This window comes from Salvia hispanica, chromosome 1 (assembly GCF_029641045.1).
Source record: "Salvia hispanica isolate PSC_SH4W2 chromosome 1, Shi_PSC_v1, whole genome shotgun sequence".
Lineage (NCBI taxonomy): Eukaryota > Viridiplantae > Streptophyta > Magnoliopsida > Lamiales > Lamiaceae > Salvia > Salvia hispanica.
Window position 1 is genome coordinate 5306828 of NC_142692.1, and position 13747 is coordinate 5320574.

The 13747-nt window shown below is 33.5% G+C and overlaps 3 protein-coding genes across 5 annotated transcripts; 1 reads left to right on the plus strand and 2 right to left on the minus strand.

The window, feature by feature from the left end:
• The first annotated feature begins 316 nt into the window (after positions 1 to 316).
• On the plus strand, positions 317 to 3051 carry LOC125222659 (spindle/kinetochore-associated-like protein). Of its 2 annotated transcripts, none has more exons than XM_048125390.2 (9): positions 317 to 452; positions 531 to 655; positions 806 to 918; positions 1016 to 1088; positions 1732 to 1799; positions 1942 to 2047; positions 2135 to 2164; positions 2428 to 2541; positions 2749 to 3051. In XM_048125390.2, the coding sequence occupies exons 1-9, from the start codon at positions 356 to 358 to the stop codon at positions 2821 to 2823; spliced, it is 801 nt and encodes a 266-aa protein (XP_047981347.2). In that variant the 5' UTR covers positions 317 to 355; the 3' UTR covers positions 2824 to 3051. The 2 variants fall into 2 exon arrangements, with proteins under 2 accessions (XP_047981347.2, XP_047981348.2); XM_048125391.2 differs by having other exon boundaries at positions 319 to 452; positions 576 to 655.
• Positions 3052 to 3112: 61 nt separating this feature from the next.
• Positions 3113 to 3700, minus strand: LOC125222662 (putative lipid-binding protein At4g00165). The gene has a single exon (XM_048125394.2). It carries the CDS (start codon positions 3657 to 3659, stop codon positions 3261 to 3263), a length of 399 nt encoding a protein of 132 aa, XP_047981351.2. The 5' UTR covers positions 3660 to 3700; the 3' UTR covers positions 3113 to 3260.
• Positions 3701 to 4754: 1054 nt separating this feature from the next.
• On the minus strand, positions 4755 to 8181 carry LOC125222660 (vesicle-associated protein 1-3-like). 2 transcript variants are annotated; one of them, XM_089062676.1, is made up of 7 exons: positions 7935 to 8176; positions 7574 to 7644; positions 7393 to 7474; positions 7187 to 7302; positions 6937 to 7098; positions 6054 to 6131; positions 4755 to 5112 (listed from the first exon to the last, which is right to left on the minus strand). In XM_089062676.1, exons 1-7 carry the CDS (start codon positions 7984 to 7986, stop codon positions 4990 to 4992), a joined length of 684 nt encoding a protein of 227 aa, XP_088918802.1. In that variant the 5' UTR covers positions 7987 to 8176; the 3' UTR covers positions 4755 to 4989. The 2 variants fall into 2 exon arrangements, with proteins under 2 accessions (XP_088918802.1, XP_088918801.1); XM_089062675.1 differs by having other exon boundaries at positions 7187 to 7474; positions 7935 to 8181.
• Positions 8182 to 13747: the final 5566 nt, after the last annotated feature.

The window sequence follows — 13747 nt, forward strand, 5'->3', positions numbered from 1 at the left end:
AGTTACCACTTTAAAATTGAAGAATGTATAATAGCTTTACACATTCTAACACCATCCAAAGCCAATATCATACTATTTCATACCCAACTTATTTATTTCCTATGCTAGATCACAATTCCTACAATCATATACCTCTTCCCATAAAATCTACTCATACCAGAACTTAATTTTGTTTTCATAGTATTTTTTATTTACCATCACTTTGCAAAATTAAAACAAATAACACTATAAATAACAAAATAACTACTCAATTAAAATTAAAATTCATAAATCAGACTAAGTTGAGCGGTTTCATTTGAAAATACTCCCACCAAACTCAGCTTCAAATTTTGAGCTCTCTCTCTCAATTTCTAGGATGGATGTGAAAGAAGCAGGAGCGTCTCTCGATGCGCTGATTTCCTCCTTCAATTCCCGAATAGCCGAGCTCCAGCAGCTAGTTATTGCTCGCAACAGTTTAGTATACTAATTTTCCTACTCAAATTTTAATCACCATTCCATTTTTCCTCATTTTTCTCTTCAATTGTTTCCAGTGTACCCGGCTGGCAGCATCGCCGATTTATCGGCGATAGATGCGGCGTTAAACGGCATGGAGCTCCAGGTTCTAAATATCAAGAATCGCTTACGCGAAGAGACTCGAGCTATCCCTAAAGCCAAGGTTATAATTTCTCTTTTGGATTTGAACGAAATAAACCATGGGTGATGCATTACTTTAATTTGAATTTCTAATCGTTGATAATTGGTTATGAGCAACAAATTTGAATTTTGATGATTTTTAAATTTATTAACATTTTCATTGCGGTTGCAGAAGTTAATAGAGGCAGCACTGCAGCAACAAAAGAAATTGGAGAGCATATCTGCTTGTGTTCCATCATGCATCCCTCAAAGAATTACTAACTTCAATCAGGATGATAATAAATGGTAGTAATGTTATTATCTTTAGATGCTACTATAATTTTAGGTTCATAAGGTTATCACCTTTAATCTATTTTAGTATGTTTGTATCTACTGGTTTTAGGGCACAAAAGGAAGAGCATGTGCAAGATCTTAAATTTGAGTCTTTGAAGCTTGAGGAGCGTACTGCACCTAAAGTAAGGCATCTCGTTTATTGTTTTGCATCTTTTTGTACGTCTGTGCGCTTCACAAGTCTACTTCTTCACTAAATACTTGATTGTGCTGATTTGTGGATGTTTAGAATTGCATTTTGTAACCTCCAGCATGTGGATTTTCGAATTGAGGTTTGTTTTAATGTAAAACAAATGAGATTTTGAATTAGGGCCTCTATATTATGTTGAACCGAGGCTTGCTAAATCACCTTGTTATAGAGCATATATTGTTATAGTGTTTTAACAGGCTTGGTCATGTTCTTGAATTCTTAGTTTATTGTTATTCATTGAGCTATGGGTTCGTTAGGTTGGATATGAATTCAGGGAAATGATTGAGAAACAATCAATTCATTTCCAGAATGTGAAGGAAATTGGCTGATTGTTGATGTCTATTCTTTGTCTATCCAGGGTATCATACCTCCATTAAATTAAGACTCCCCTGAATATGGAGAAGTCCCTATTTCAAATGTCTTAGCTGGGTGATGGTTGAAAGTTTACACAGACCCTATGTATTCTTCCATGACAATTTTTGTTCACTGGCATGAAGTGAAATCTAGTGCTAATATATGCAGTGCTGAGTTAGTATACATGAAAATTTTGCATTTTATATATTCACTTTCTACTCCAGGAGAAGAAAGGTCGAGCTTCCGCTCCAATGTGGTATATTACTGCCGAAGAACTGAATTCAGTGCCACCGTAAGTGAACTCTGTTTAAGCAGTCAGTATTTCAGCTATGATCTGTAATAAATGAACTTAAAATCACTTGAAAGCTATTCTCAGATTCAACCTTTTATTTGCCCATTTCATGCTAGTAGGTCTAAGATTTAACAACTTGTAGGTACATGAAGCAAAGGCTCACTTTGGATAAAATGAATGCTGCAATTGGTGACATGGCAAACTATGCTGAAGCAAATGCACACCTTATCACAGCACCGAGGAAAAAGGTATGTGTTGCCTGTCATGTAGCCTAAATCTCACACCCCCTTAATTAAACTAATCCGTATTCTTTTTAACTTTTTCAAACCGTGCAGCTGGCAGATAACAACTTGGACAAGGCTCTGGTAAGTTTTTTTGGTCTCATGTAGGTGTATATGCATTTTATAATAACAATTTTTCTTAGTTATTTATCTACTTGTATAGCATGCTTTTAGGGGAAGATATTCAAACTGCTGATTCTGCGATTTGTAATATGTTATTGCTGCTCAAACTTCTAAACGTAGCTAATGAAATAATAATCCGGCAGATATCTTGTGATTGTTCTGTTTTTTGTTCATGTTAAACATAGCTTACGGATAATTTAATGTGTATTTTACAACTTTTGCAGAAACTAAGAGAGATTTCAACAGCAGATTCAGTAAAAGGAAAATATTTTTTCCTAGAGTCAGATATAAAAGGGCCTTCCCTAAAACTTGATAACACAGGAAGAGCACTGTTGACGGTAGGTGTTCCTTTATCTGTATGGGATGCCTAGTGACTTTGGGGCCTAAATCTGTTGAAGCAATTTTCATCTAATTATAATGTCAGATGAAGATATGAGCACTTACGTTGTCACATTTTCATCCGTACCAAATTTTGTACCCCTATCATGTTATGAATAAATGGTTGAAGGAGATCTAATTCTCCATTGCCTTTTTGACCTTGCTAGGTGCTTAGGCATCTCGGGCGGATAACCGAAACTCGAATTGGTCATGACCGTGTTATCATCCTGTTGAGGCCTTGACCAAACATGTATCTTCAAACAAAAGTTTAGGAGGCCTGGCCGTGTTCTTGGGCAAGCGGCCATTGTTGACTCAATGTTGCTTGGTTGGATTAGGAGAGGCATTATATTCTTTAGTTATAGCTGCCTTCTCTACTTACGATTTTTTTTTATGTTTTAATTCTTTCATCTTACAGTTGTAACAGTTATGCTTCTCAGTTGCAGTTACTGAGTCTGAGTTACCTATATTCATTATATCAAGCTGAAGTTTCACAAACTTCTTTGTCATTGTGTGTGTGTTGTGAGTGTGAGAGAGAGAGAGAGAGAGGCTCCTTCATTGACATTACTTAAAGATGAAAAGCAATGGAGCTGACATGCCATTGACACAGAAACAGCAAAATCAAAGTGAAAATCACAAGCAGGTACAATCAAGAAACAGGTGGAGGAGAGTACAATCCATGTCAGCAGGAAAAGCCTTCTGGCACCTTCTTCCCACAGGAGTTGAGCACCAGACTTGTGGCAACTGACACTTTAAATTTCAGAAGGCCTAAGACATTCCCCTTGATTGCAGTGCACAGACACAATGCAGCTTCGAGATCAGCAATGCCCTCCAAAACTGCACAGCACTCTCTGCTAGGCTCCGTCCCGATAACCTCATGGAGAAGCCCCAGCCAATCCCCACAGACACCAAACTTAAGGGTGTCTCTCGGGCACTTAGCTGGCGTGGGGGAGGGCGGCAACGGAGCTGGTTTTGGGGTCGGAGGGCATGTCGCGCAACCGAATGAAACACAGTTGGAAAATAGTATGTTGAGTATGATGATAGCAGCAGCAACTGGTTTCAGTTTCAGACCTCCTGCCATTTTCCCTTAGCTCAAGAGCTTCTGAGTATTATTAGGATAATGCAGATGGTGGGTTATATATATAACTGTAGCAAATACTTGCTATTTACTTTTGTGGCTGATTCTTGGCCATGGATTTCATTTTGTTTCATCTAATGGTTGGTCTTGATGAATCAAAGCAAGATCTCTATGTTTATGCTAGTGGCTACCCCATCTTTATGTGCAGCTGTTGGTGGTTTGGCCTATATTGCAAATGTTGCATGTGAAGATTTTGAATTTCTTGTTAGTTTTATCGTGTGGGATCCAATCCAATGGAGATTTTGTCACGATTCAATATTGTATTTCGTCACGGTTGTTCATTACGTATGTCATAAAGTTTAATGGCCAAGAAGCCCTATTTTCTTGTTCATCAGTGAAAATAATTCATCATCATGTCATCCAAAGTTTGATCCTAAGTTGCAAACCAAGTTTTGGTGAAAATTCGGGCAGAAAACATGGGTTTAATTGGGTAGGGTTTCGCGGTGATAAAATGGTGATATGGATCTTATGTGTGCAACGACTGAAATTTGTTGGGCTGGACACAGTGAAGAAGGTCATTGTGAGTGTCAGAAGGTAGAGATGGTGAATGGAAGTGAAACCCAAAGGGTGTGGAGCTGAGCTTCCGCACCATAAGGTAGGCGGCAACTCTAAGAAAAATTTAATAGAATTTTCCGGTCCTTATGAGCGATGGTGGAGTCGGTCAACCCTCGACCCACATGGATCACCAATTGTGTATGTCATATTTGCATTGTTGTGATATAAAGAATTTGTATCACTTCGATTTTCTACTAACTTCGGCATCAAAATCCATCTGTCCACAATTTTTTTTATATCATTAGTTTATTCCTCTCAACAAAAATTCTCTTTCTAGTTAACTATTTTTTTACTTAATTAAGTAATTTTACACTTATCAAATGCTCGTAGTGTTTTTCTTCAACTAAATTTTAGAGTAATAGTATTATGTTTTTTGCTCATATAAAGAAAACTAGGTTTATATCTAACAAAACTGTAGCAATTTTACAAAATGAATTTTATCAACATTCACAACGATTTTGAGAGGCCACAACAATTCCAGGCTTTAAAAAAGCACGTCACCTTCACCTATTTCATTAAGGTCAGGCTGAATGAACCAAGACATTTTGTATGTCGATGTTTTCTAAAAGAATCAGATACCAAAATTTGGTATACTACATAACAGAAAGCCAATATCTTCCTGCGAAAAATTAAATAATAAACCTAAAGTCTCTACTAAGGACAAGACTGAAAGAGATTCCGGTGAGCAAATGTATGACATCTGAACAAAGACCAAACCTTACTGCAGTGTAGGCACTTGTATCCTGAGAAAGTATCCCACCAATATTCCGAGAATTAGCCCAACTAAAAGTATGAAAACGGATCCAAATCTCCCTTGTCCAGTTTGTTTCCTCATGGATTCCTGGCCAGCAATGCAATGAAGCATGTTAACATAGAAAAGCAGGCGCATATATGAAAAGCTCACAGTGTGTAGCGCACGAAGAAGGTTGAAGCAGATTAGAGATACAGTAATTGTGCGTCAATAGAGCAGACAATGACAGGAGGATAAAGAAATCATCTATATTCTTGAATTGAGATCCAGTTTAGAATGTCTTAGGTTTATGTCAGTGCAAGCAGATCCAGAGTCTCGAAACAAACAGAAACAAATTAGCAAAGCATCACTGGTTAGAAAAAAAAAACAAATTTTATTTTCATGTTTAAGTCAAAACCTAACAGATTTTTCCAGCTAGAGGAGCCCGGAGACTAGATTAATATGTTAGACATATGTCTTTAAAATTGTCTTATGAATATGTTTTTCAATATAGCAGTCTTCCTCGAGACTCCCAGAAACAGACAAGGGCATGTAAGCGAAAAGAAATTGACTCTTAACAAATTTTCTTATCTTTAAATTTACTTCATGTGATATTGCAATTTGCAAATATTTTAAAGACCCCTTTGTGAAATATCCTTGCAGCTTATCGATGACACTGGCATTGGTGAGAGTTACTATATGTCTTGTATTACGGTCCTTGCTTTTAAATTTCTCCTAAGACTAAGAGTTTGCAGAAACTATAGCTGAGGTCAGGCCTAAATGCAAAGACCTACTGGTCTTTCTAATTACAGCAACCAACCATCCTTGGACAAAATCACCCTGTCCTTTGAGTGGCAATAACTGTTTTGCACTTCATTAAGATAGACATATATAAGCTTGATGTTTGTCCATAATAACTACATTTCCTGAATGTATGTCAAACTGAAATTGCCTCAGATGAGGTTTGTGTGGTTATGAAGGTGCTCGTAAGATGAGATGCGAGTCATTAGACAAGAATACAAATAATGCAGTGCATGGAAACCAAAGCATACCAATTCGCCGAGGAGCTTATCATTTTGTATATTAACAGAAGCTTTCTCGTCTTTCAACTTTAAGACAGTAGACCGTTCCTGAAGATCAAAATTACATTTCAAACAGAAGTCTTAGTAATATTACAAGAAAATCTTAGACACGTTTGAATAAGTAACTATACTTTTACTCTATTTTATATGAAGAAATCAGCTAAACAAATCATAACAACAAACAGAACAACTGAAAGAAGATGGTCGAATAAAAAGGCCCAGATAAACAAAGAAAGTTTAAATCAGCGTCCTTACACAGGCCTAAGTTCTAAATAAAAATCATAGTAATATCCTTGGTCATAGCTTTTAAGTATATAGCACTTCAGCATAAGATAATTATATAGATACCTGTTCAATTAGTATGTATCTGCATATTAGTTATTTTAGAAAAACATAAAGAATGAGGCAGTAAGAACTAAGAAGCTTCAACTTTCAAGGCTAACTACAAGATAGTCTGATCAAGCTTCACGAAAGACATGGAAATGCATGATTGCTAATGACTTCATCTCTCACTAGAGATTTTCAGCTAGTTACATAGTGCAACACGATTGAGTGGTGACTGGTGAATCTAAACCAATTGTATACATATTTTGCACTATATCCTTCCTTGCTCTAGGAGAGTAACATAAAGATCGGGAGACATGGTCATGCAATTGCAGTTCTAAAAGAAAACCGACTTGTTTAGTTTTAATAAACTTCAGAATTCATATTATTGAATGTAAAATTAGAAGGTTCTTTCTAATATGCCCGAAAGGGAACGACCAATCACCAAAATGATGCATTTCCCATTGATTGCTTAAACGATCTGGCTAAGAAAAGAAGATGAAAAATATTAACAGTTCACTACACTTACAGGTTCAGACAACGAGGGATTTTTTATTTCATCCTCAGTTGAAGATGTTCCAGGTGAACTCACTTCTTCATCCTCTTCGGGTACTGGGGAGGGAGGGTTTGCAGGAATGAAAATGACCCTTAATCTGAACTCATCGACAAACTTTTCACCCTCCCTGTTGAACTACGGAAAAAAATGACGAAAGTAATGCTCACATTAGCTCAAAATTTGTTTACGCAATATCAGACAGTATAAAGCAAACTTGACCAACCATTTCCTGGTTTATATCCTTAGTTGTTGTGCCATTCGGAACAATAACGCTCTGAACTAGAAACTTATCCCTACATTGCATATCAGGGGGAGCCTCCTTATGTGCTTGCATAGTAACTAAAAACATAAAACCACAAAAGAAGAAAACAATTAAAGACAATAAAATAAGAGAATGCTTAGAATTAGATTGATCATAGTGCTTTTCACCTGTGATATTGCACACAGAATAGGGCAAAACAACACCAACATTCGGCCGAACAGAATACCTTTTTGGATTGGTTGTCTTAACCTATACCATTAAAATGGCATAAAAATCAGGAAACTGCACACATAACTCCTCAAACAAGCATATACACTAACTCAGCTATGATCTCTGAGGAATTATTACCTTAAACGCCACATACTGATCTGTCCTATTAGCCAACTGCAGAGCACATGAACTCTGTTTCCTCACTTCAACTGAATCCACAAAGCATTAATCACATACCAAAATTAACTAATCACGTTCAAGCATTTGCTATAAAAAAACAAAATTCTTAGATTCATGTGAAACGGAAAAAGGTTTGAACAGTCACAAAAGAATCTCAAAAACCTAAAAGTATTAATTACGCTGTAAAGAACCCCCAAAAAAAGCATCTTAAAAGAGCTAACAAAAGAACAATAAAGTGAGCACACGATTCCTCTTTTTATATTCATCCATTCATCGTCGCAAATCGAACAAAATGGATGAATTATCGAAATTCGCTTACATGGGAATTTTAGCTCTGAAGGCTGAATACGGAGAAGCTCTCCCATTGTCATCTTTTCCGAAATTTTTTTTCTGAATCCAGAAATTTTAACGCGAAATCGACCGCAATTTCTAAGAATTCCGAAATCGTGAAGGGGAACAAATTGAGAATTCCCCTAAAATTGAGAAAACGAGAAATTCCCTTCTGTGTCAAATATGATCCTCTGCAAGATCAAGATTCAAAGAAGGGAATTGCCTTTTTATTTTATTTTTTGTTTTTATTGCTGCTTTATGCTTTTTCCTGTATTTAATTTGTTTTCAATCATTATTGAAGGTGATGAATTTCTTTGAAATCCATTTTTTTAATTAAAGATTATCTACTACAAATTTCACTATGAAAGTAGTAAGTATTACTCCATAACTATATTTTATATCTAAATAATACTGGCCCATTTTAAATTTGATATCAATATTCTCGTTGGCTGTTGATAGATTATTATCAATGACTATTTCTAAGGCATAGTTTGATAGCTATCATAATTCTAGAATAGTTTATTTAACCTGCATCATTGATCATTTGGCAGCATAATTTATTTATTTTTAAAGCCTGTGACTAAAGACAAGCTTGATGAAGCCTAAGATAATAAACTCCAATACTACAGATAAATTGTTTGGGTTGCATGGTCTGATTATTTATGCGTATTAATTTTAAAACGTGACAACCTATTTGTAAAATAAAAAAGTAGTTCAAGTAGCATTCCAAATTATAGATATAATATCTTTTTCTTGCAGTATAAATTTTCAAAAGAAAATAAATATAATTATAGGACTTTACTTTTTCCTTGGAGATACGGTAGCAAGTACAAGATAAAGATATTGAAATGTATATATCCACGAATGTTGGTATGGTTTCGAAAATTGTATAGTACTACTATGGTTTGGTCAGCCATTTTCAAAATTAGGTCGGAAATAACACCAATTTCAAATTAATTTAATTTTTCGACATTCAAAGACCCACTTGGGTTTGTAGAAACTTTTTTCTTTCTAATAAGCTCAGACTCATTATCTACTAACAATATATTAAAAAATTTATCTTTTTATCGTTCTATTATTTTTTCAATTATGCATTAAAATTCAATACCAAACAAAATGTTTATATTTTTCTTGGAACGAAGGGGGTATTGATTTTTTGTCCGATTCTAACCAACTAATCATTTAATTCAATGTAGGCATATGCATGTCCATATTCATTGCCCATTAACCAACTACTCAAATAAGTTGTACGAGTAATTTAATTACATACATACTCCCTATATTCATTTTATTTGGAGGTGCTACATTAATTACTGTAGTCTGTAGAACTAATCAAATTGTTTCAATGTTAATTCAAACCAATGTTTCTTTTCTCACGAGTATTAATTGTATATTATACAGAATCGTCGTAGGATTTGGTACAATGTTGGGTGTTTCTTGAATTCGTTTAGGGTTTAGGGATGTGAACTTAACCTTTTTATTACACGTTTTGACATTTTGTATAGCATTAATTTTGATAATGATTGGGCTACCATATTATTTTTGATCTATAACTACAAATAATTTTGCAATAATCGAAGTCAAGTCACGTACATCTCAATTTAACTAGTCGCTACTCACCGTGATTAAGATGATTTTCGCGTGAAGCTTATAAGCTATAGTTTTATCAGTTATAAAAATAGATTTTAATAGCTTATAATCTCCTAAAAACAATTTATATAAATTTATTTTATTTTCTTTATGGTTATATAAGAAATAACTAAACATAAAAAGTAGTAGTAATAATTTGTTGTTTTTCAACATATAACCTTCTAAGTTCGTTTATACTCACTTTTCTCAATCTAATTAATATTTTCTGTTTTACCTTATAAGCTTAATTATACAAACACTTTGACTGATTCTAATAAGCTTTAGACACGGTTAAATCGGTTAAATCTTATTAGTAATTAAGCCTATAGATTGTTTAATTTATACTGCTATAAGCTTAAAGAAACATGTTCAATGTTGTCATTCCGATATACTGCGTATCTAATTCATTAATTATCAACTCTATCAACTAGCAATAATGTAACACTATATAAATTTATTACATGCCCAAGATACCTAGAGCCACCTTCTACTAATTAACAAACAAACGAACATCCTATATAGACTTGGGACCAACGACAATTAATGTAAATACCTAGATGCATAACACAGATATTTAAGATAGATATTTGTTTGCATATTAGTAATTTATTTGACGTATATACATGTAGTATAGTATACTCCATAAAAAGTAATTTTTGTACACATATATACTTTGCTTTGTCTCAATTCAGTTGCTTCCATGCATCATAGAGAAATTAATAGTAATTCTTTTTCATCCTTTTTAGAGCAATGGAACACTAATAATAATCTTCCTCTTGTATAACATACTCATGATATTTAATGCTGTGAAGAGTAACAATATAATACTACACCTATTATATAGTATTTCATCCGTTCTATAGTAATAGAGTCATTTTGCTATTTTGGTACGTTCTATAATAATAGAGTCATTTCCTTTTTTTAGTAAAAGTCAACACATTTTCCCACGTCTATTTTACTCTCTCTCTTACTTTTTTTTCTCTTTATTTTTCTACCTTTTTTCATTTTCGACTTTATTCTCCATTTACTTAACTCACCCAACACAATTATTTTTAATCTCCGTGCCGAAAAGAAACGTCTCCATTACTATGGAGCGGAGGGAGTATTAGCTACTCATAACAATAATATAGGCACATTGCAAGATTGTTTTTGTTTAGATTTGGTTTCAACTTATAAATTACTACTCCCTCCGTCCCAGAGTATTAGACTCGCTTCTTTTGGGCACAAGATTTTAGGAGGTGATGTTTAGTGGTGTAAATGAAGTTGGTAATAAAGTAGATTAGGTAATGTGATGTATTTTTATTTTTAAATTTAAAATAAATGGAACACAACTTTCAGATCTTTTAATTTCAGCTGACCGCTCTTGAACTTCTTTACGGCAGGGGTGGTAGCGTCGGCAACCGGAGCTTTCCTCTTTCCTTGCACCACGACGAGTGATTTTCCTCCGCCACTGCCACTGCCAGCAGACCACGACAGCGAGCGAGTAAGGGGCCGTCGGGGGTTAACCCACCCATCATCGCTTGGATTAGGCTCACATATTTCGTCGTTGGAAGCCATGGATGCGTGAGTTTGACAGGAAATGTTAGATCTAGGGTTTTTTTTTTTTGGAAGAGGCGTGGAGAGAGAATGAGGGATTGAGTCTGGAAGAGAGAGAAGACAAAAAATGAAATGATGTTGGTGGGTTGGGTACCAATTTCCATTCAATTAACATTATTTTAATCTTAATTGTAATAAGGGTGTTACTTAAATTCTTTAATTTTTACCATAAATAGAAAGTGGTCAATTATATTGGGACACCCCAAAATGGTATACGAGTCTAATACCCTGGGACGGAGGGAGTACAACGCAACGCATGTTACTAACACGTGCGAGAAAAAAACAGACAATCTTGTAGGGACAAAAGGTGATTACGTAGAAGACGTTAAGAGCCATTATTACATGATACAAATAAAATCTAGCTATTAAAATTAAAAAATAATCATAGTATTTGCTAGTATTTGATTCTTTAATTAATCTATTATACTTTATTGACAACAAAGAGGTTTATATTTGTGAATCATACCCCGATATCATGTAGTAATGCACAATTAAAAGTATTTGGAATTAGTTATGCACTACTAATTCGAGGTTAAAAATGCCATCTTTCAGACCCTAAGATCGAAAAATGCCTATCTCAATGATGAGTCGAATTTGAACAACGTGCATGAATCTGATTTAGTTGGGAATTCTTTTTCCTAAAGGCTAAAAATACATTTCGTTTTATATAACCGATGGTTGTTAAAAAAACTAATAGTATACCCTTTGCACCACATATATCAATGCTTAGGCACACCCTTCCTCCGATTCATTATGTACTTGTGATCCGGTCAACATGACCGACCAAACCAACCATACATTAACATATAGTAAGTACTACTATAGTACTAGTTCTACATTAAAAGGCAGTGGAAAAAGTTTGAATCCTACTTTACATAATTATAGTTTATTTTTTACAGTAAATAATAAGTAGGTTTTAGATTCCATTAACTTATTTTATTTATATTTTATTATAAAACTAATACACTCCTTTGCGAGTCTACGTTGCATTCGACAAACTTATTCAGCATAATTTTCTTAAAACTCATGTTTAAACAAATAAAATTCCTATTATGACAAGTATAATGCCATAAACAGAGAATACAATTGAATGATAAATATCCAACTATCAGAAAGAACAAAAGCAACCACTAAATTCATTGCAAGTAGGCTATCCATCAATCAATAACATGCCTTAAATAATCCATGTATATATATACGTCATTTTCACCATTTAAATCTATAATACTCCTTCGATTCAAAAGAATGTATTAAAAATACTCATTCCGTTAAGAAAAAAATAAAGCACAATTATCATTTTCAGCTGTCCATAAAAAAAGATTAGGTTCATTTATGATACATTTTCAACAAATAATAATCATACACATCATTCCACTAATACTACTTCTCACTTACTTTTTCTCATTCCCTCTTACTTTTTTCCCTTCTCTTTTACTTTATTAATTCTACATTAAAACACATATGATATATAAATTGTTCTATTTTTTATGGATAAAGGGAGTAGAAGAGAAGAATAAAAATAAAAAAGGAAGGAAAATAGTATAGGTGATAAAAGTTAACTAGGAGTTACTCCCTTTATCCGCCATTAGGAGTCCATTTCTTGGCACTTGGCAGCACTGATTTTAAGAAATGTTAAGAAAGTCAGTAGAAAAAAATTAATGGAATAGAGATCCCATTTATATATTTAATTTAAATGAAATGTGAGTGAACTGAGTTAGTGGAAGATAAGACCTTATAAACATTTATGATAAAGGTGAATTGAAACTCCTATTCACAGACGGACTAAAATGAAAAAGCAGAACTCCTATTCGTGGACGGAGAAAGTATTAAATATTTTACTTTTTATTAAAAAGAGTGAACTACAAGAATGGTCTCTGGACTATGAGTTTATCTCGCCCATAGTCCCTGGACTAAGGGTTTATCTCGAAATTGGTCCTTTTGGCTTTTTTTGGTACGAAAATACCCTTTGATATTATTTTGGGGGATTTGGGCAATTTGGTCTTTTTACACTTTTAACATTTTAAATCTGATATTATTTTAGTTATGTTCTAACTTTGATATTATTTCAAAATTATCATTCTTCTTCCATTTTGTTATCCTTCACTGGATTTGTTTTTTTATTTCAATATTAGATTTAATTTTATAAAATTAAATTTAATATTTAGATTTTTAAATATCAATAAATTTTTTTAATGAAAACTATTAATTCATGGACACTATAAATATTGATTAAAACTATTAATTTTTATTATTTAATATTCAATTGAATTGAAGAAGTACAGAAAAATAATATTAATCATGATGGAAAAATAAGAGTTATTCTATTTAGCCTCCGTTCGGTTGTTATAATTGGTTGTGATTAAATATTATAAAGTTGACTAAAAATTTGATCCTACATAAAATTTTATATAGGAGTATTCTTGTTGAAATTTTCTAGTAAATTTTGATTTTTTTCAAATTAATAAACGAAAATTATATTAGTCTTACATTAGATGCATATTTATTTCAGAATAAATTGTGTTATATAATCTATTTATGATTAAAGCTACTATTAAATATTGATTAAAACTAAGGAGT